The sequence below is a fragment of the Hydra viridissima genome, unplaced genomic scaffold, assembly GCF_058129835.1.
Source record: "Hydra viridissima isolate aposymbiotic clone 2 unplaced genomic scaffold, HvirCarnegie_v1 scaffold_5, whole genome shotgun sequence".
NCBI lineage: Eukaryota > Metazoa > Cnidaria > Hydrozoa > Anthoathecata > Hydridae > Hydra > Hydra viridissima.
This window is the reverse complement of record NW_028324304.1, coordinates 19,668,936-19,690,958: the sequence shown is the minus strand read 5'-3', so window position 1 is coordinate 19,690,958 and position 22,023 is coordinate 19,668,936. Positions and strand designations below refer to the sequence as shown.

At 27.8% G+C, this 22,023-nt stretch overlaps 1 protein-coding gene across 8 annotated transcripts; it reads right to left on the bottom strand.

Annotated features, from left to right (window-relative positions):
- Positions 1–407: 407 nt before the first annotated feature.
- LOC149889235 (nitric oxide synthase 1-like) lies at positions 408–21,183 on the bottom strand. Of its 8 annotated transcripts, none has more exons than XR_016452572.1 (27): positions 21,058–21,182; positions 13,535–13,674; positions 13,249–13,411; positions 12,764–12,855; positions 12,370–12,511; positions 12,132–12,271; positions 11,753–11,863; positions 11,500–11,563; positions 10,082–10,183; positions 9,828–9,896; positions 9,575–9,658; positions 9,341–9,462; positions 8,977–9,226; positions 8,779–8,822; positions 8,583–8,657; positions 5,280–5,454; positions 4,517–4,637; positions 4,331–4,409; positions 3,562–3,758; positions 3,294–3,472; positions 2,979–3,104; positions 2,765–2,849; positions 2,596–2,670; positions 1,966–2,236; positions 1,177–1,368; positions 933–1,018; positions 408–824 (listed from the first exon to the last, which is right to left on the bottom strand). XR_016452572.1 is itself a non-coding variant. In XM_090087782.1 (27 exons), the coding sequence occupies exons 6-27, from the start codon at positions 12,182–12,184 to the stop codon at positions 740–742; spliced, it is 2,649 nt and encodes an 882-aa protein (XP_089943908.1). In that variant the 5' UTR covers positions 12,185–12,271; positions 12,370–12,497; positions 12,764–12,855; positions 13,249–13,411; positions 13,535–13,674; positions 21,058–21,183; the 3' UTR covers positions 408–739. The 8 variants fall into 8 exon arrangements, 7 of the variants coding, with proteins under 7 accessions (XP_089943908.1, XP_089943905.1, XP_089943909.1 ...); XM_090087782.1 differs by having other exon boundaries at positions 2,592–2,670; positions 12,370–12,497; positions 21,058–21,183; XM_090087779.1 differs by having other exon boundaries at positions 2,592–2,670.
- Between the last annotated feature and the right edge of the window lie 840 nt (positions 21,184–22,023).

Here is a 22,023-nt window from a genome sequence, read left to right as displayed (position 1 = left end):
TTTTAAACCAATTCTCTTGAACATCCATCAGGTGGAAATGAACATCCATCAGGTGGAAATGAAATTGTAGAAGGTAAACAATCCGCTCACTTAAATAAATCTACCTTTCTATTTTTTAACTTTTTTTCAAATTCATATTAAGTAAAAAATTTGACCAAATAAATTAACAGTTAATTTTTTTTTCTATTTTTTTAACTTTTTTTTTTACTACAGTCTAACGCAGTATAAAAAACCTTTTAAATGCAAAATATTTAAATAATTTTTTATGCTGTTGTTTTCTTTTAAAATCTTTTCTATCTGAAAGAATTAATCACAGCTTATTTCTTAAAACGTTTCACGATTTTTCATCCCTCTTAAAATCCCAATGAAATATAGCTTCGCGCAAAACAAAAATAAAACATTCAATGTGAAAAAACTCATAGCATTGCCTGAGTCAAAATATTTAAATATAAGTAATTTACTATAAAATTCATCAAAATGTTTTCTGAACACACTATAAAACCACACAGAAAAGCAAAACACAGACGAAAACAAAAAGAAATGAATAAAGAGAATTCTGAAATATAAGACACAGTTAAAAAACAAATTCAAAAAATTATTTTCGCCTAAGCAACAGGAAAGTGCGTCGGCTGATAATATAAAAATTTTTAAAATAAAAATTCATGTCGATTAAGAAAAAGTTCAAAAAACACTTGCATCGATTAGTGGATTAAATTCCATCTAAACGCAAAAGAATCTGTCAAGTCATCTTGTTTGAACTGTGAATATGTTTGAGTTTAATTTTCTCGTCACTTGATTTGCAAGGTTCTTTAATTTCTTTGTATCTGAATAAATTGCATAGAAATATAAATATAAAAACATGTGACATTGGGAAATTCATTTACGAGGTTGGTGAGCAAGCATTGAAAATAGTTTAAAAAGAAAATTAAAACCTGTTCAACACCGATCTAACACGTGATGTTACGTTTCTTATATTTGATGTAACACCAAATATTTCTTCATGGTAGCGCCCATTCTTCTAACGTCATAAAAAAAGGAAGATTCTTTAATAAAATGCTCATGGTAACAAATTTTCGATTTCAGAAAGCGCATGTTCAATTTTGCAACACTAAAATTATAAAAAAAACAAGTTTGGTTAATGAAAAAACGTTTTAACATCCTTAAAATAAAACTGACCTTTATATCATAAATTAAACTTTTGCATTCTTGTTCACCGCATTTTAGACTTTCTTTGATCAAGCCCAACATGGTTTTTTGAACGTCTGATGCCATAGTAACGTCACCACACACATAAACGTGCCCTTCTTTTTTCAGAAAATATTCCAATACCAACTTTGAGTTGGCTTTCAACAAATCTTGAACGTAAGTCTAAAATGATGAAGGAAACAAATGGAATAAACAATAGAAAAATAGTAAGCAGAGTAAATATGTTAAAAATATTCTGGATAAAAATTCGCACGAAATATGCAATATTTACACAAGTCAAAAACGTTTCACTGAACATAAGGATGAAAACAAATGAATCAATCAAAACAAATAATAATACTAATAATAATAACAATAATAAAAATGAAAGTAATAATAATAATAAATACTAATAATAAGAATAACAACAGTAACAATAACAACAACACTAACAACATAAATAATAATAATAATAATAATAATAATAATAATAATAATAATAATAATAATAATAATAATAATAATAATAATAAAAATAATAATAATAATAATAAAAATAGTAATAATAATAATTATAATAACAACAATAATAATAATAATAATAATAATAATAATAATAATAATAATAATAATAATAATAATAATAATAATAATAATAATAATAATAATAATAATAATAATAATAATAATAACAACAATAATAATAATAATCATGATAATAATAATAATAATTATTATTATTATAATGAAAATAACAATGATGATAAATGAAAAGTAAACCTTTCGCTCTTCAGGTTGTCTAGAGCATCCCACAAACACTTCAGTTAGTGCTTGATGTTTTGCATCCTCCAGTTCTGAACCATAAATATTATCCTGATATTTGTTTCGGCATCCAAAGAATAAAAACATTTCACCAAATTCTACTTCCTTCTGGTGCGACTTATCAAACATTCTCTGCTGCCAGAAAGATCGAAATGGTGCAATTCCAGTCCCAGGTCCCACCATTATCATAGGAGTAGCAGGGTGAGATGGCATATGGAAGGTAGGAGTTCTAAAATGACAGAACTTAAATATAAGGAAAGTGAATGAAAAGTTAAATATATGAGGGTTTTATAAAAATGCAATATTACTTTCATAAAAGTATTTTAGATGAGCTTAAATTATCTATCTTTGATGATAAAACCATTTTTGAAACTAAACCATAAATATAAGCTAACAGAACAGCTTTCCAATTTTTAAATTTTTAAAATCAAATCAAGTTATAAAACAAAAACATCAGAAATGATCGATCAGAATCAATAGATTCTATGGCCTGTTCTTTTATGCCAAATAAAGATATGAATGAATTTATTTAACTGCAAATTTTCCACACTAAAAATGAAAAAAAGCTATCAAGAGAAAAATACTTTCTGATAAAACAGTAAACTTCATTCCCAGCGTTTCTTGAATGAAGCCATGATGAACACACACCGTTATGAGGAATTTCTAACAATGATAAAATCCATAAAATGCAGAAAACATCTTCATCTTAGAAATCATGCATTTTTCTTATCATGAAAATATCACATTCACAAATTACCATTAACAGAATAGCTGATGAGCGCTACTGTTATGTGAATCTCGTTTGGATACACATCTGGAGATGAAGATATGGAATAATATCTCTAAAACAAATACAAGAAGTTCATGTATTAACAACAAAACAGCACGAAATTAAATATTTTTTAATTTGATATTTGGCAAACATTTTTTAAGTTTTAGTTAAAGATAGTTAGAAATGAAGGAAACATTACTGGTTTGAGAAGTGGTAGTTCGTTTGCTAGCAACACAAAATCAATTTCAATTGAAGAAAACTCTTCAAGAACATCTGCTATGTTTGGATACGAAGAGTGTTTCCAATCTTCATAAATATTACTGATCTATAAAAAAAGACATAAAAACAACTTTTAAAAAATGAACAAAATAAAATCAATCCACACACTTTTTCAGAGAAAATTAAAAATTACAAATAAAAAATAACAAAAATAGAAAATAAAAAACAAAAGTAACAGACATAAAAATGAAAAAGACACAAAAACTAGGAATGAGTTACAATAGAAGCCATTTACTCTTGCAAGCTTCGTAAGCATTGCTTTTTCCTTTTGATTTTTACATCTGTTAGCAAACACTTCAAGTAACTTCATGGAGGGTGGTGTGGTTATATCAAGAAACCACCCAAATATTCGACCTAACGTGTTAGGAAGAGGCAAGCGTTTCCATAGAGACATTTGGCTTTTGGAGAACACACCTGAGAAAATTTCAAGAAGTTTGAAATATTTTTGCAAAAGACAATCTAAAGCAAATAAAAAATAAAATTAAAATACATAAAGCATGCACCTTCCGTTTTCTTCATATCTTCATTCGTTACTAAGTCCACTACAGTTGAAGATGTAAGCTTATTGTTGGTCACACGGCAAATCAACCTGTCAACCAGCTCCATGTTGTTACAAGCATATATTCCTAAGTTATCTCCTGGACAGTATGACAGCTCTTTATTATGTAACTTATCAATGCGCACCAAATTTGTCACACGACTAAAAATTCAAGTGAAATTATAGGGATTGTTTGAGTTTTTAACCAATTCTGTTAGGGAACGTAAATAAATAATGCAAAACTGTTTTTTATGAAAAAAATTAGAAAAAAATGTACAGAAAAATATTCAAAATGCAAGAGGTAATAGTTTTCTAAGCTTTGTGCTGAATGTGAAATTTAGGTTTAAATTTCTTCAATAGATGCATCACCATCACCATCTTTAAATTCATATATTTTGTTGTATAGGTAACAAAATATGTTAAAACCAACCCAGAATTCAAATTTTTTTTTCAAGAATCTGTAACTTATGAAGTGACACTAATTCGATCTTCTTTTAAGTGAGTAAATATCTTTCTACTCTTCTAAGATTCTGTAAGTTCTACAAAGCTATTACATAAAACAACTATTTAATAAAACAACTCACAAAATATTTCTCATGCATTTGTGCTTCCAGCGAAATTAAATGACTACCTTTCTTTCTTTTTATGATAAAATGAGTAGAATACTGAACCTTAATGAGCAGTAATTTGAAGCTAAAAACTAATTTTTAAATCAAATTAGAAACAGAGCTTACTTTGATTCTTTTGTTTGTAAGTTGCTTACTGATATTATTTTGCATGTTTCAATTGCTTTTCGATGAAATTTTATGAGTTCTAAAAATGAAACAAATGCCATGTTTAAAATGGTATCCTTTAGAAATATAACTTTATCATTTTTAAAAATTAAAACTTTTAGCTCTTTAAAGGAAAAATAAGAACACCTTTGTCCAGAGAACTTATCATAAATGATTCGGGAAATACTATGTGAAAATCATCAGTTGAGAGTTGGGGAGAAGTCTTTGATTGACTCTTTGCTTGTATTGAAAATGCTTCGCATGTTGCCTATTTTAAATTATATCAATAACTTTATTCATTAATTTTTTCATTTGTTATGTCAAAAGTTTAAATATGTACTAAATTGAGCAAACTTGTTACAGCATTTCTTTATAATTAAATAATGCATCAATAACTAAAACATCTTTAAAAAATTGTTTCAAGGTAATTACAATTCACTTAAACACCCATAATTCATATCAGTTAATCTTTATATGAACTACATATGAATATGTGCCATTTATTTGGATTGTAGCTGATTCCTTTAACATTGAATAGAGCAGTTATGCTGCAGAAGCGCGGCTCATATTGCTGACTGTTCAGGTTACGCTGTTTCTGATCTGTGACTTGCACTATTATCCAGTAAGCTCCTGATCTCTTTTGAAGATGGTTGATCCATATCTGGAGGAATCAACCATCATTTTGGAATAGCAGCTATTTTCTGTCTATTTCAGACATAAGTAATTTAGTTTGGTTTGTGTCATCCAATTTAGATTTCATGTGTTTTAATATATCACCATCACACAATTTTCCATTTTACACATGTAACTTCAAATTTAATTAAAGAACAATTTTTACATATTATTGTATACATGCAATTGAAAAATTAGTTCAAGAATAGTTTCAAAACAAATTAATTCAATAATTTACCTTAAAACAACCTTGTGACCATGCCCTAAATGCTTGCTCTTGACCACAAAGTTCATCTCCTTCTCCAATCGGATAAATCTCCTCACCACCAATTGCTTTTAGCAGTTTGTTAAGTGACTTAGCAAATGCACAAAAATAAGGGTAAGCCTTTGAGCCAAGACCAAATACAGAGAAACTGAATAAAAAATGAAAATATCTGTGTAATTAAAATAAGTATCAACAGTATAACAATTAATGATAGCTATTCATAAGATATTCAACAGGTAATGAGTATGATTAATTTTGCTTAACCATACATCAGGCCTATTTATTCCATTGTTAATCATATGTACTTGTAAACAGGCATTTATGGTTATTTACTTTGCTTCCCCTCATAATAAACTCTTTTCCTGTTATTTTACATAGATTTTTTATGTACTCAAACTTTTTTTTTTTTTAATTAAAGCTTTTCTCATTGAGAGTTTCTTCACCCCTCAGTTTTTTCACTCACTCAGCCCTGGGAATTCTAATTTGGAGCCTCAGCTTTTGAAAAAAGCTTAATATAAGTTATTGGCAAGAATCATAATTTTTTGGAAAGTCAATTAAAGTTTTTTTTTTCAAACATTTAACAACTATTTTGCTTTCTTAAATTTTCATCATGTCACTTGTTTCTGGTATTTGGAATTACTTCTCAAAGCAAGGAGAGAATAAATCCAACTGCATCAAAGTTGTGTTTCATGAGTTTATATAGGTAGATATATCATTAATGGGCGGATATGGGTGGATGCAATGATATGCAGGCATATATTTGTTTTTACATACATTTAACATGACTTTCTCATCAATGTTTGAGATTTACACAAAATCATTTGATACTTTTTTAACTTATTTTAATTTATTTTAATTTTGATATACTTTATGTAATATTTGAAATGAATTTTTTTAGACTTCAGATGTCCATAGAGAGTCCTTTGATGAGCTTAAAGCTGGTGATTGCCAGAGACAGTTGTCCTTTCTTAGATTACCCATTCCCAACCCAAGGACATTGCAAAATATCCTCTCCAAAGCATTAAACATGTTGTTTGATGGTCAACAACTGGAGTTTGACATTTTTTTCTTGTTCATGAGGTAGGCTTCAAAACCATGGTCTGTGACTCAGTTGAATGTGAAATGATCCTCAACATATGCAAAAAAACAAGCATCCTCTTTAGTACAAGACACTAAAGAACATACCTCTTATGTACAAGACACTAAAGAACATACTGCCTTATTTTATATTATTACATATGGCATGTACAAATATTACCTGTTAAAAAAGAGTACAGCAGATACAAAGAAGTTTTTATGGATTTTTAATTAAGTATTTATGGGTATAATATATGCTACTTTAAGGGATTTTGAAATTTTTCTGAAAATGTTTTAGTATTTATGCATAATAACTTATACAAAACTTTGAGTTAGATTTAATGATACATAGTTCTTTCTGCTACATCATGAGCAGAAATAAAAACTCTCTTCAGCAATGTTCAACAAATATATGTTTACTTTGGAGGAAGTGCACAATGTTGGGTTCTTTTATGAGCCTTCAGCTCAAGACTAGGAAAAACAAATTTTGGGAGAAAGTTCTTCATTCTGTGCATGCGCGGTCATCAAAATTGTTGCAGAGGAAAAAAATGCTGACCTTTCCATATGCTTGAACTTATGGATGCAGCTGGAAAAACTCAAAACTTCGGCTCAACTCTACAACAGGATTTTCAAAATGTGTACCAAGAGGCTAGAATATTTTCATCCAAATGGAAGGTGGATTATGCAATTTCAAGACAGAAGGAAAAGGATTTCAGTTAAACTTATTTGGCGAGCTGACCAGCGATGAACACCTTGAAACAGCAGAAGGTCGTTTCAGGGTAACTGTTTATATTCCTACTGTAGATATTTGTCTCACTCAGATGAAGAGATGATTTGGATTGCTGCAACATGTTATAAGTCATTTCCGGTTTCTATTTCCAAAAAATTTAGCATATTCTTCTGATGAAAAGTTCTCAAAATTTGTTGCAGTGTTTTTTGAAAATTACAAAGACAATGTTTCTGATGACCTTCTAAGCCAAGTTTTGGCCTTTCATGTGTGTGCCAAAAATAGATTATAAAAGCAGAAATGAGCAACAGTGTGAAGGAACTCAAAGACACCATAATGGAGCTCAATTTGATGTCCAGCTTTCCAGATTTAGCAACTGCATTAGTAATTTCTTTTAACTTTGCTTATCTCTGTGGCCTCTGATGAACAAGGCTTTTTGAAGCTTAAACTAGTAAAACATTTTTGCAATAATGTACGACATAAAAATGTTTAAGTGACTTGGCTTGACTCTGAGCATTGAAGAAAGAGTACTTTTAAGAGCTTGATTGATATATAATTGTTAGAGATTTTGTTAATGAAAAAGCTAGAAAGCAAGATTTTTTGACTTTTAAAAACTATTTCAAACAAATTTAATAAAGTTATAACAATGATTAACTATATCTTGAATAATTCTTGTTATGCCATTTACAGCAGCTTTTTTACTGCAGTTCATTTGTGTCAAATACATAAGAAACTTCTTAAGTATGTCATTAACTAGCCACAGGACAGTGAAGGCCCCTAAAAAAACTTGAACCCAGGACCCTAACAAATTTGCTATGCCACTGATCTTTCTCTGCCTCTTCCTCAGACTCTGATTAGGAATACTTCTGTGTGTTTGTGTTTGTGAGTAAATTTTGAATGAATTTGTATTTTAACTTATGTTTTGTAATTCATATGGCAGCTTACAAGCCTCAACAAATATCTATCATAACAAAACGGGTAATAACCCAAAAAACCCATTCAGATATAAGGGTATAAATGAATACCTTTACAAACTATGCATGGGTAAGAACAGATAAGATTGTCTAAATATGGTACAGTTTACTAAGACTCCCAAATATCTGGTGACTAATAACAACTAAGTTTTTAATCATAATGGTTATTAAAAGTAGAAAAACAAAAATAACAATCAAATTTTTAAAAGTTAAAAAAACTAAATTGAATGTTAACAGAAAAAAAGTAATAAAAACCAGATATTAAAATTTTTTAAACAAATTGGAAATTCAGAACTTAAAGTCTAGTAAGAGAAAAACTTTTTCAGATTTTAAGAAATCCAAGAAATAACTTTTATATGTGTAAAGAAACTTTTTTTGTAAAAATAGATATTAAAGAAAAAAAACTTTGAACATGACAAGATTATGTAAAACTCCTATGACAGATGATCATGTGGTGTGATGCATGCTAGATAAGCATATACTTAAAAATAAACCTACAGAATTGGAATGCTTTCATTAAAAGAAGGACTTTCTTTATTTTGAGGGTGATGAATCCCACTAATTGCTGTTGCCCTAAAGTGTAAGAGATCTACATTCATAAGCTGTTTTAATACACCACGGAAATGATTTTATACTTCCAATTCTTCTTTCAGAACTCTCAACCATTAAACAGAGAGTTGAAAAAATTACTAACTTCTCAGATGGATAAACCATTTCATACAACTTCCTACCAAATGCCTAAAAATAAAAAATATGTAACAATAGATACATCATATCAAAATGTCTTTGAATAAAATATGGGTATTTTATCTGGAAAAATTTGAAGTTATGATTAGATAAAAGTTAGAAGAAATAGTACATGAAAAATACAAACAACAAGACAAAATCAGACCTCTCCATTTTCAGGAGCTTCACCATTTCCTGTAGTACTTGCAACTACAAAGATGCATTTTTCATTTTCCAATTGATCAACATTATACTGGTCCATGCAAACAACTTTTGAGTTAAACGCATTCAGAAATAGTTCATGCAAAGTGTATGCAAACGCTTCCGCTTTACCTGATTCGCTTGCATATAAAATAGTAACTTTATGGCGCTTAGCCACAATATTGCTCATGAGATCAGTGGACAATTTGACAAAACTAAATAAAGTAAGATTTATAAACATTAACATATTGATGAAAGAGAGGCATAGAGGTAGAAGGAATTGTGACAGAAGAAGAAGAAGAAGCATGATATAAAGGGATAATTTATACTTAGCCAATTGTTTAAACTTGCGTTTCTTGTCAACATCCAACTGATTCAAAACAGTCTTAGTACTTCTCCATGGGTCAGTTTGATACTCATAGGCAGGTTTCAATTTATAGTTAAGCATCTCCTGAAAAAACCAAATGTCAAAACATAATTACATTGTAAGTATATCAATATATAATCAAATGATCATCATTGACTGAATAAATATGTTGACTTTTCATAGCTTTTCATATCACCTGGTGAAACACAGGGCACGTTGACCCAGATAGCGGTGGGACTATCCACACCCAGTCGGAAGGACAACCTCCACGCAATTTATTCTAAAAATGGTAAAACATTTCTCATGGATTTTTTCAACTGCCAAAAACAATAGAAAAAGTCTGCATGAAACTGAATCAGCAAAATATATGATGATGCTTAATTTTGGCGTTAGATAGTAAAAACTATCAACTTAAAGTTGAAGGAAAAAAGTCTAATTCAAAGTGGTACTTCTTGATGAAAATGCTTCATGAACGACTCAGCTGAACTGTGATGATCAACCATGGTCACTCCTGCTGCCTCAATATAAAAATCAATTATACACTTACACAAATAGAAACTGAAAACGTCTTTTTTTTTTACAAATAAACTAAAGCAATTAATTAATGTTGTCTTTTAATTAATTAACTCTTTACATTTTTTAAACAAACATTAAAATAAAAACCATCAAGATTTTAAATGATTTTCTCTGTGAAATGAAATACCTGATAACTGTGCGTTATTGCAGTGGTTAATTCTATAATGGCACGATCTTTCCATAATGATATGTGTGAAGATGTATTATAACCCAGCAATTTTGCTGTTGGCTAGAGAGAATTATGCATAATGCAATATTCATACTATTTTTTGTCCGTTTTTTTTGTTTAATAAAAAATATCAAAACTAATATTGTATTATAAAAATGAAGTTCTGAAAAAAAATCCCTGTTTAACACAATTGTATCAATCTTATCTATTTTAATCTACTTAAAAATTTTATTGTCATTAATTTTGCTTTGTTCAATTTTTATAAGGAAAAATGTTTTTTATGCAAATTTTTTAATAAGACATTAACTAGGTCAGTACATTTTTATTGTGAAGAAAATTCATAATCCTATTACATGAGAACACTGCAACTTATTCATAATGAAAATGTTTTCTATATAAAACTGATGCTCATAACTTATGTTGTAACTTTAGTACATTTTCATTTAATACTTTAAATTATTTAGCTTAAATAGGGAGCTTTGATTGCAAAAAATTTTCACAAAAATATTTTTCTTTTGCATCCAAAGATTTGTTTAAACAATTTTAGATGCATTTAAAAAGTTTGTTTTATAAAAAAACTGCTAAATTTTATTGTAGGAATGCTTGTACAGGGCAATTAAAATTGCAAATTGCAAATGGACACCAGTTGCATGTAAACAACTTATCATTAAATAACATTTCTGTCTTTGTTCCCTCAATGGTCATACACTAACTATCAACAGTATGTGGTCTACTGAGGAAGTAAGAGAAAATCTGTCCCTCCAGATGTTGGTTTTCTCAAGGGTCATCTAAGGTGATTATGCCCTTGGAGTCATTTTCATAAATCATCTAAGGTAATTATGCCTTTGGAGTCATTTCAAATTAACAAACTTGTCACAGCATAATTTAGTTTATTGAAACTTATTGAGGGATCCAAGTTTTCATTGCAAATTTAGACAATTTATTCTCCATTAAATATTCTTTATTTTGAAGTTATATCAATAAAAGGTTATCTTTAACTCATGTTTAGAATAACATTTTGAGATTTACTTTTCCTTTCTATATTGCACTATCTTTCAAGATAATATATGATATTAAAATATAAATACCAATCCCAAAAATAACTTCCAATTAAACCATCAGCATTCTACCAAGCCTAATTTTATAAACCTGAGCACACTACATAAATACAATTTTCAATTAAATTAGAAAAAGATAAGGAACATCTAGATAATATAACAAGGACATAAAAAGTTTGCTCCTAAATGCAAACCCTGGTTTTCCTCACATTATGTTTATCAGATAATCAACAAAAACCAATACTAAAATATCATTTTTTAAGGTTAAAAAACTAATTTTAAATAATATCTACCTGAGAAAATCACTTAATAACAAACCTTCAACAGATTATACCGGCTCTCGTCACCAAAATTCCTTACACTAATTTCTGTGCTCATGTACCTAAACAGATCAAAAGCTAAGACAGATTAAATAACGGATCAAAGTTACTATAGATGAAAAACTAATGTCAGTAAAAAAAATTTAGTAAAAAAAAAAAAGATTCATATTGAAGATCGAAAACGAAAATAAAGAAGCAAAGAATTAGCAATTAAAAAGACACTTTTTAGCCAATATAGAAACATTACATACCATCCATTAAAAGGAATAGCAGTGAAAGTCAATCCACCACAGCTTAAAGCCATGTTGCTTATAACAGGTATAGCATACCATCGTAAACCTAATTGGTCTAATTCTCTATGTCTGTAAAACAAAACAATTACAAAGATTATCTTTACTTTGAAATTTTCATTTTCCTATTTTTGTTTTCATCTTGCAAATGTTTTTATGATATAAATTTCAATTAACAAGCACATTTTAATGGCTCAGTAGTAAAGATCAGAAGTGAAAAAAAAGAGAGAGAGAATGCAGTTTAATCAAAAATAATCATGAAAACTTTGTTAGGTGTAAACTTAAATTATTCAAAAAGTACAACTTTAAAGATACAAAACTATTTTTATAATTACAATACTTTGGATGTTGAATATTCACTTCAAGAACATATTCTTTTGGGATTTCAAACATTTCTGGATTTTCACCATTTGCTTGAATGATCAAAGGAAGTACGTCAAACTTTGTTCCTTTACCAATCCAACCCAGACTCTCTGCTATCTAGAAATATGAATGGCATTGTTTCTTTTGAATCCGTATTTCTTTCAATGCAAAAGTACATTTCTTAGCATATCTTTAAAAAAGTATTAAAATCTTACTTTTGTGATTTCTACACTTGACGGATCGCCAATAACTGTCCCATCATCTTGCTTATACCCAGCATATCTTATCAGCTGCGCATTCCAGATGCGAAAATCCCCACAACTGCTTCTTCGTTGAGGAAAAACTGAAATTGCAGCCCTTTCAATATATAAAATGTTACACATATTACGTACCAGTAAGAAGTTTTCAACACTTATTTGCATTTGAAATCAAAAAACCCAAATAAAGATAAAATTACACAAAACATCTTTATTTTTTTCTTTTACATATTAAATTGTATTGCTAAGCTAAGATGTTTAAATGCCAAAATAAAAATGTATTCAAAATATGACTTTATATGCATAGGAGCTATTACCAGGACAACAAAAGTAAACTTAAAAACTCACTCACCTAACACTCCCCTTATTAGTTGCAAACCGAAGATGCTGTAAACAGCATTCAAACATTTGCTGTGTGTTAGTTACATGGCGACAATCAAAGACCTAAATGGTAAAACATAATACACACAAAATACTATTACAATCTGTTTGCTTGTTTTTAGTTTTTTTTCATTTGTTTGTATAAATAAATAAGAAAGAAAAGAACCATTACAAAACACTTTTTTTGAAATTATAAGTGAGTTTACCCTTATAAATTTAAATAGAATTATGGCAACTGTGATAAATAGCTTCATAAGAATAATACAAAATAAAAACAATGATTAATACTTAAAATATCAAAACAAAATGAAACCAAAGATATTTAATTCTTTTACCGTCAGATTATTGGATAAAACAACCTTTTCTGGTTTAACAACATCAAAAGATAAAAATATCTTCATCTTCTATGCCTTTTAAGTAAAATAAATAAAGAAATTGCAAAAACTTTAAACACACATGCAGTTTTTTCCACTGAATTCTCCCAATGCAGCGTGATGCATTTCTCCAAGCAAGACGAGCACCATAGGTAAGCTCTTTTTCAGTCAACTCATAGGATCCACATTTGTCAATTTCTTTCACAACTTCAGCGACACGCTCTCTGCTTTGTGGTGTATTGACGCTTAAATGTTTTTAAGAAAAATAATTTATAAAGCTCAACCAACACTATTTTATTTCTTAAAATAGGCGTTTGGAAAACATTGTTTTAAGAGCTTTGCATTTAAAGTACTTTGAAAATATATACCATTGTATTGACTGAAAATATTCTTCAAGAAAATTCAGTGCTTCTTCTTTAACTTTTGATGACGCTTCTGGCTCACCTAGCTTTTGTTGGTCAGGAACGACTATGGATCCAACACATCGTTGCTTGTTGCAATGAGTTGCCTGAAGTCATAGGTTAGCAAAGCATGTTACATCAAATTTATGTATTTAACAATCAAATAAATATTACGTAAAGGTTGGTAGCACATAAAGTAAGTAGAGAAGAGTAGACACCGTACTTTGTGTGTATCTATCAAGAATGTACACAGTATTGAAAAACAGTTGCAATTTAAGAGGCACTCTTTTATTAAACTTTATAAGAATAACGGTTGAGCTGAGTTCAGAGAGCTGCTGGAGTTTGATAAATAGGAAGTTTGACAAATCGATTTGAATGTTTGGAAAGTTGATACCGTTTATGAAAATAACAAATATTCGAATAACGATTTTTAGGGAGAGTTCGAAAATAATTCGTTTGTAAATATACCGTAAATGGTGTCTGTTAATTGCTTTAAGACAGTTTTAGTATCCATGAGCAAAGATCATTTGGGGAGCTGAGTATTTACGGTGATTAAACATTTCTTTTCTATGGTCCAAAACCGAAGTATTGGAGTTAGCTCCCCATACTTCAGCAACAGTTTAGTGACGCCTTCCCTGAAAATGACTAAAAACCTAGACCTTCCGAACATTGACGGATCGCAACGACTATCCTCCACTTAGATTGTTATTGAAACTTAAATCTTTGCTAAAATATTTATACATTAGCAGTTTCACAAAAAGCAGTTAAGGAACTGTAAATCTATATAGTTCAGCTGCATTTAAACTCCACAAATAAATATTAAACTGCAATTCTTAAGGATTGCTTAAGAACATAAAGAAATTTAAAGAGTGTAAAGTTTCTTCGTTATCTTATTAAGAAAGTAGCTTTTAATATTGATATAAATTAGGAGACTGTAGGGATACTGAGATCTTATAACTCTGTAATAGATGATTTACTGAAAGATATTGTTATGATTCACTAGAACTTATCCATATGCATAGAAAACTTCAAACAAAGGGTAAAACAGTTTTTTAGTAAGGCTGCATTATTAAATGTAGAAATTAGAGACAAAAAGTTGATGCCAATTTAAATGTTTAAACTGAAGGTCTGAATTACGTTTGTGTAAAACGGTTCGATTGATTTATGTTTAGAGGGATTGGAGTACAACGTGAGTGTTGTTACAGTTGTCATGGTGATAATTAACTTTTTTTTAAAAAATGGCAAGTAATATATTATAATTAATTGCAAATCATCTCATTTATAATAAAAAGTGCAATCTATTTTTAAATGAGAGTGCTTACCTTTTTATTAAAGAAAAGATTCGAGGATTAATGGGTTAAATAGGACATAAAGTACAATCCAAAGTTTAAAAGTCATTTATTAATATTGAAGTGTACCTCTTCAGTTATTATAATTTTTTACAAGGTCTCGTGTACTTTTAGAAACCATAGGTAAATGATTTTTCAATGTGTATTTTCATTCAAATTTCGATGGCCGTTAAAGTTTTTAATTTGCTCTTGGATTTTTTTTTTTTAAACCTTTAATAAATACAAAGTTTTTGAGAAATTAAAGAAGCACATGTACTTGTCCATCTTTTCAGATAAAAAGTTATGGAATACACTTAAAGCAAAGTGGATTTTTTTTCGGGCATTGAAAAGCTTTTCAATTATTAAATGCCATAAAACCCCTTTTCGTTTAATGTTTATTCAATCAATTAAACGTTTCACACTAAAAGCCGCGGGAATTAACACCAATACTCAAAATGGTAGATCTCCCGTCAACTCTCTCGATAAACTCCTAATTGCTTCGAACAGATTTTCGATTATTCAATTGTTATTAATTGTTGGTTTGGTTTTTAAAACCTTTATCATAGTATTAAATTGATATGATTTTAAGATACATTATAATTGTTTATGAATCTGCAAGAATACTATATTTCGGTGATTTTTATGTGATGATGATGATCATGATCATAATCATGATTATCATCATCATCATCATCTTTCTTTGAAAGTTTTGAACTTTTCTGGATCTAAAAGTTTAATCAACAAAAATCTTTTCTTTTATTCGGTTAAGATTTGATAAAGTGATTTAACAAAATCAAACATTTGAACAAACAACTGAATTGGTCCCTAGAAAAAGATTTGGAAAGGAGTTCAAATTTCTTTTAGGGTAAGAAAAGGATATTCAATCCGATCCGAGGAAGTTGACAAAGGTATTATTACATAAACAAGTTTGTTTTTTTGTTATACTAAGAAACAAATACAGAAAGTTGAATTTAAATATGGATGGAATATTATTGGTAATTTTATTGTAAGAAATACACACACACACACACACACACACACACACACACACACACACACACACTCACACACACACACACACACACACACACACACACACACACACACATACACCAGGCGCGCGCGGATCCAGGAATTTGTAACTGTGTGGCCAAATTTTATTTTCACGGTTTAAATTTCGATAAAAGACTGATACTTTGATATTTTTTCATAGCATTTATTGATTGAATAAAACGTCGGTAACGTATAATAAGAACCGTTGTAGCCATGGCAGTAATCTCTATAGCCAAAATTCGTAAATTACGGCAGACAAATTTAAATTTTTAGGGATATTCCTTAAGGGAAAAAACTCAAAACCAACTTGGCTGCCGTTAAATTTAAACTATATGGTCATTGCCACAATGGCCACCCCTTAGATCCACGCCTGCACACACACGCACACAAACACACAAACTGTTTGCAGTACCTCCGACAAAAAGTTCGTTAGACATCCTATGGAATTTGTATCAACGTTGGTAGATGTCTTATATGACTTCTTTTACATTTATATATAGTTTGTATATACTTTTGAAATATAGAACTTTTTGAAACAAGAATTCCTGGATGCGTATTATTTCATGTCTCATCAATCATCAGTCACTATATATTTAAATCAAAGTACAAAAGGTGTTTAAAAATAGAAATTTATGATGTAATGAGTGGCAACGTCATAAAAAAGGAAAATCAACAAATTCATTTAAACAATTCCATTTAGGCGTTGCGTTTGTAATGTTACGGGTTACAAAGTTCCTTTTAACAAACAATTTTTGAAACTACGCATGCGTACGGTTCGAAATTAAACAGTTGAGGCTGGGTCATTACTCACCGAACCGACAGTGTAAGTTAAAGATGTAAAGCAAATCGTGTTTGTAAAACTACTTCTAGTAAACATGTAACTTTTAGTTGCTTCAGAATGATTATCTAGTTGAAAAAGACAAATTTCTTCAACAAGGTCTTTATGGACTTTGCATCTAGACATTACTTTGTTTCACAAGTACTATGAAAGAAATCATTTAGGATTTTTCATTTGAATCTTTTAAAATGTGTTAGAAAAAGTGTAACTTTAGAAGGAATTTCTGTGCCACGGAGGAAATATGAAGGGTCTCGAGTGAATACTTTAGTTTAGTTGACACAGTAGTGTTTTCCTCTAATAAAATGGAAGTTTTAAACTGCATATCAGAGTTAATAACTATGGATAATAAATTTAAGTTCCATTTGAACATAAATTTGAAATGGGATGGTATGTAAGTGTATATTGTATATGCAAGACTGAGTTTCAATTTTATCTAAGGAGAATATATGTATATGAAGATACTGCAATTTGTAAACAAAAATCCTTTACCATTAGAATAACCAAATTTATCACTTTTTGTCTCTTGACTTAAAGACAAAAAGTTTTGTGAGCTCAGTTAAGCATCATATCACCACAAGATGATAAGCATTTGATCATGGCTTCTTTAGATGTTGATCATATACATGGTTATACAGGATAGAGAAGGTAGTAAAAGAGATTTTGTGATTCTAAAAGTATACTCTACTGTAACTTTCTAAGTATCTCACTTTTATAAAGTATAAAGTGAATATTTAGAACCTTTTTACATCAGAGTACTTAAAAAAATTTTTAATGTGTGTTTTAAAACTATACAACTGAAAGGTTAATACTTTATATATATATATATATATATATATATATATATATATATATATATATATATATATATATATATATATATATATATATATATATATATACAAAAACCTTGAAACAACCTTGTGGCATATGCCTTAAAGGGGTAGCTAAAATCTATGTGACAAGTGGATACACATAAAATGTAATAGAGTTGACAAATTGACATGAAAAAATCAAAACTTTAAATAGCTGGTACTGTCTTATCTGTACAAAAACAGTTTTTCCTTTCTCTAATATTTCTGATCTTGAGTTATCTCACATTTCTGGAAAGTCACTGAAGTTTAACTACGTTAATTGTAGGACAACATGTGGGTATAACCTAAGATCAGTCACTTTTAACAACTTAACCATCCCACAAAAATAGACAACTAAAAATGGAATAAATCCTATTACATATCAGTGTATCCTCTCTTGGAACACCCTTCCGTACACCCTAAAAACATATTTTATCCTTAGATCCAAGAATCTGTTTTTGAAGTCACTCTATCATTTTTACCTAAAATGTTACACTTAACTTTATTCTTTACCTCTATAACTTTTTTCTCTACATTTATGTACATTTTATAATATCTTATTTGTGTATATGTGTATATATGTATGTATATCTGAATACATTATAATAACTATTTGACCTATATTTTAACTCTTTTAAAAGTCTGTTTTTTGATAGTTTACAAAGCAAAAAAAAGATATATGTTCATATTTATATTATTTTCATTTGAAGATGATAATGAGACAAAGGTGAATGTGTTTAAAACTTCTAATGTGTGTGATTTTGTTACTTTTCCTATAAGGTAGCTGACATTCCAAACACTGGTGTTTTATGCCTAAACATTATATACTATACTAAATCCTGGAGCTTGACCAAACAAGCTTAATAGGTTCTAAATTTTAAATTTAATATTCAAATGTTCAGTTATATAAGAAAGCAGTCTTGTTAAATTTTGGAAGATTTAAAATCAAGTTCATTTGAATTTTGTTTTTGATTTAGTTGCATTTTAATTTGACAAAGTTGTATTTATATATATATATATATATATATATATATATATATATATATATATATATATATATATATATATCCCCAGTTAGTGGTTAGAAGGGGATATGATATTTGTAACCCTCTTATAAAGTTATTTTTCCTAATTGTGCTATCTATTTCATTTTTTCTGTGTTTGATAAATTTATTTGTTTACTGGGGAGTAGAGGGGGATACAACAGATAGATTAACCTTTTTTTAAATAAAAGCTTAAAAAAAAATTGCTTAATATTTTGGTGGTTTAAATTCACTTAAAGTTTTTAGTTTATTTGAATACTTAAATTATTTTGGTTTTAATATTTTTTAAAAAATATTTTTGTTTTTTTATCATTTTTTGGTTTATATTTTTAATATTTATTAACATTATACTTAACATTTCTATTATATTAATTTTTCTATTATATTTCTTTTATGTTAATTTTTTTGTTTTTTTGTTTTTGGTTTTCTAATTCTTAAATTTTTCAGTATTATATTACTTAAAATATTTTGTTATTGTAATAGCGTTTTTTACTTTATAATACTTAATATTTTTTGGTTTTACAGCAATATAAATTTTTTGTTGGTTTTGTAATAATTGATATTTTTTATTTTATATCAAATAATATCTTTTGTTTCATAACAAGTAATTATTTTTTGGTTTTATAATATTTTTTTTTGTTTATATCTATTAATATTTTTTAGTTTTATGATAATATTTTTCTTTCATTACAATTGATATTTTTTGGTCTTGTAACAATTTTTCTTGGTTTTTTTATGATGTATTTTATAATAACGTGCGTGTAATTGATTCGTAGAATTATTTTGTTAACATGCAAATATGTTTAGAATAAATCATGTCTAAAAATAGGAACTGTGTTATATGATATACAGGTGACTCATGCTTGTAATTGTCGTTTTTCTGTTTTAGTATCATTTGGGTACATTGTTTTATAAATTGTTTTATAAATTCTTGTTTTATAAATTCTACGAATCAATTACACGCACGTTAATATTTTTGTTTATAACATTTAATATTTCTTTTAATAAGTTTTCTTGTTTTTATTATTTTAAATTTTACAATAATATTTTTATTTATAACAGTTATTCTTTTAATAATTTTTCTTGGTTTTTTTATGATAAATTTTACAATATCTTTATTTGTAACAGTTAATATTTTTTGGTTTTATAATAATATTTTTGATTTATAACAAATAATCTTTTTTGGTTTTATAGTAATATTTTTTGGTTTTATAATGATATTTTTCTTTCATTACAATTGACATTTTTTGATTTTATAATAATTTTCTTTTGGTTTTATTATAACATATGATTTAGTTTTATATTAATATTTTTGTCTATAACAGTTAATATTTTTTGGTTTTATAACGTTTAACATATCTTGGTTTTGTTATAATATTTTTTTAGTTTTAAAATTTTATTTCTTGTTTTATAACGATCTTTTTTGGTTTTATAATAAGATTTTTCTTTCATTACAGTTGATATTGTTTGGTTTTATAATAGTTGTTATTGGTTTTATTATAATATATTTTTGGTTTTGTTATATTTTTGTTTATAATAGTTAATATTTTTTGTTTTTTTTTTATATTTTTTTGGCTTTGAAACATTTTTATCTTATAGCATTATAAATTTTTTTTTGTTTTGTTTTTATAATGATTAATATTTATTTTATAGCAGTTAATATTTTTTGTTTTATAACAATTTATATTCTTTGATTTTATAATATTTTTTGTTTTATAACAATTATTATTTTATAGGTGTTATAGCATTTTTTGTTTTTTAACAGTTGATATTTTTTAGTTTCATAAAAATAATCTTGGTTTATAGAAATTTTTTTGGTTGAGTTTTTTTGGTTTTTTATTACTTAATATTTTTTTTGTTTATAATACTTTATATTAGTTATTTGGTTTATATATTTATATTAGTTATTTGGTTTATATATATATTAGTTATTTGGTTAAAATTGTAATTGTTGAGTCATCATTCTCTTGGAGTTTCAATATTTATCAATTTTTCGTATGCATTTTAGTTTAATGCTCATATCGTGATAGAGATTCATAATTTTGTGTCCTTTTGGATGTTAAAGAGATCTAATCAGCATTGATAGTGCGTTACAATATTACACCATACTTATGACACTCTTGCAACAATCCTAAAGCCGATATTTTTCAGACAAGAAAAGGAAAATTGTGATCAGGAAAATTGTCGTTCTTCAAAATTATTTCACAGGACTTATTCTGTAATTTCTAGAAAATTGCGAGAGTGAGATTGACTCACTTTGATTTGTCAGGTTTAAGATGTCAATAATGATTTTTGATAAGCGTTGGTATAAAAGTAACCCCTATCAAAAATAAGGTGATTAATTCGTCAACTATTTAAAAAATATCTATTAGGTTACCTCTGCCTTCAAATGCAACGTATCTATGATGATTGATCCATCTTGAAAGTTTTTTAACACCACGCCTTTTTCCATTTCTGTTATGAAACCTATTGTCGTTTACTTTTCAGAACTTTTTTTTTTTAGCTGAAAAAAAAAAAGTCATGAAATGATCTAAACAAACACCACATTAAATCAATTTTGGGAGAAAAAATGCAATCCCCTAATTCATAGTTACATACAATGAACGAAGGCAAAGAAAAGTCATTTACTCAAGAAAATTGATTCAACAATTGACAAAAAGTTCATGTTGTTAGACAAAGCACACATTACAATCAAATGTATAAAACTTCTCTATAAATTTTTTCTGTATTTTCGTAAGGAAGCTGAAAGTGAATCCTAAATTAACGGAATGAAAACAACTTCTTTTTGAACGCAATCATTTTTTCTCTAATTATCTAATGGTTTTCTCTCTATTTTTTGATCGTTTGAATGTCTTCAGCTTGATAATCATCGATCAGACATCAGCAGTAATAATATCCACAGTATCAAACCATTTTAAAATTTTGAAAAAAAAAGTTAAATTTTCTTCCGGGGTAAAAATTCTTCATGAAAAATATCGTTGCTGATTGAAAGAGTTGGCGATTGTTAAAAAGTTTCCCTTTAAATTTTTACTCTTAAACTTGCTTAACATGGTCCCTAAAAAAAAAATCCAAAAAAAATGACCAAAATCTTCTAAAATCTTTACTAACAAAGTATTGTATAAAAGTGGGGAAAATTGCTCAATGTCCTCATTAAATAATTTTTGAAATAATTGTATATTTCAAAAATTTTATAAACTATAAGGTTTAAAAATACATAGAAAATTTTAAAAATTTCACTATAAATTTGTATTTTGTTCAGCTTTATTTTTAATTAAAGTAAAAAAACTATAACAAGACTAATTGTAAATTTATGTTAACTAAATACAAAATAATTAAAAAACTA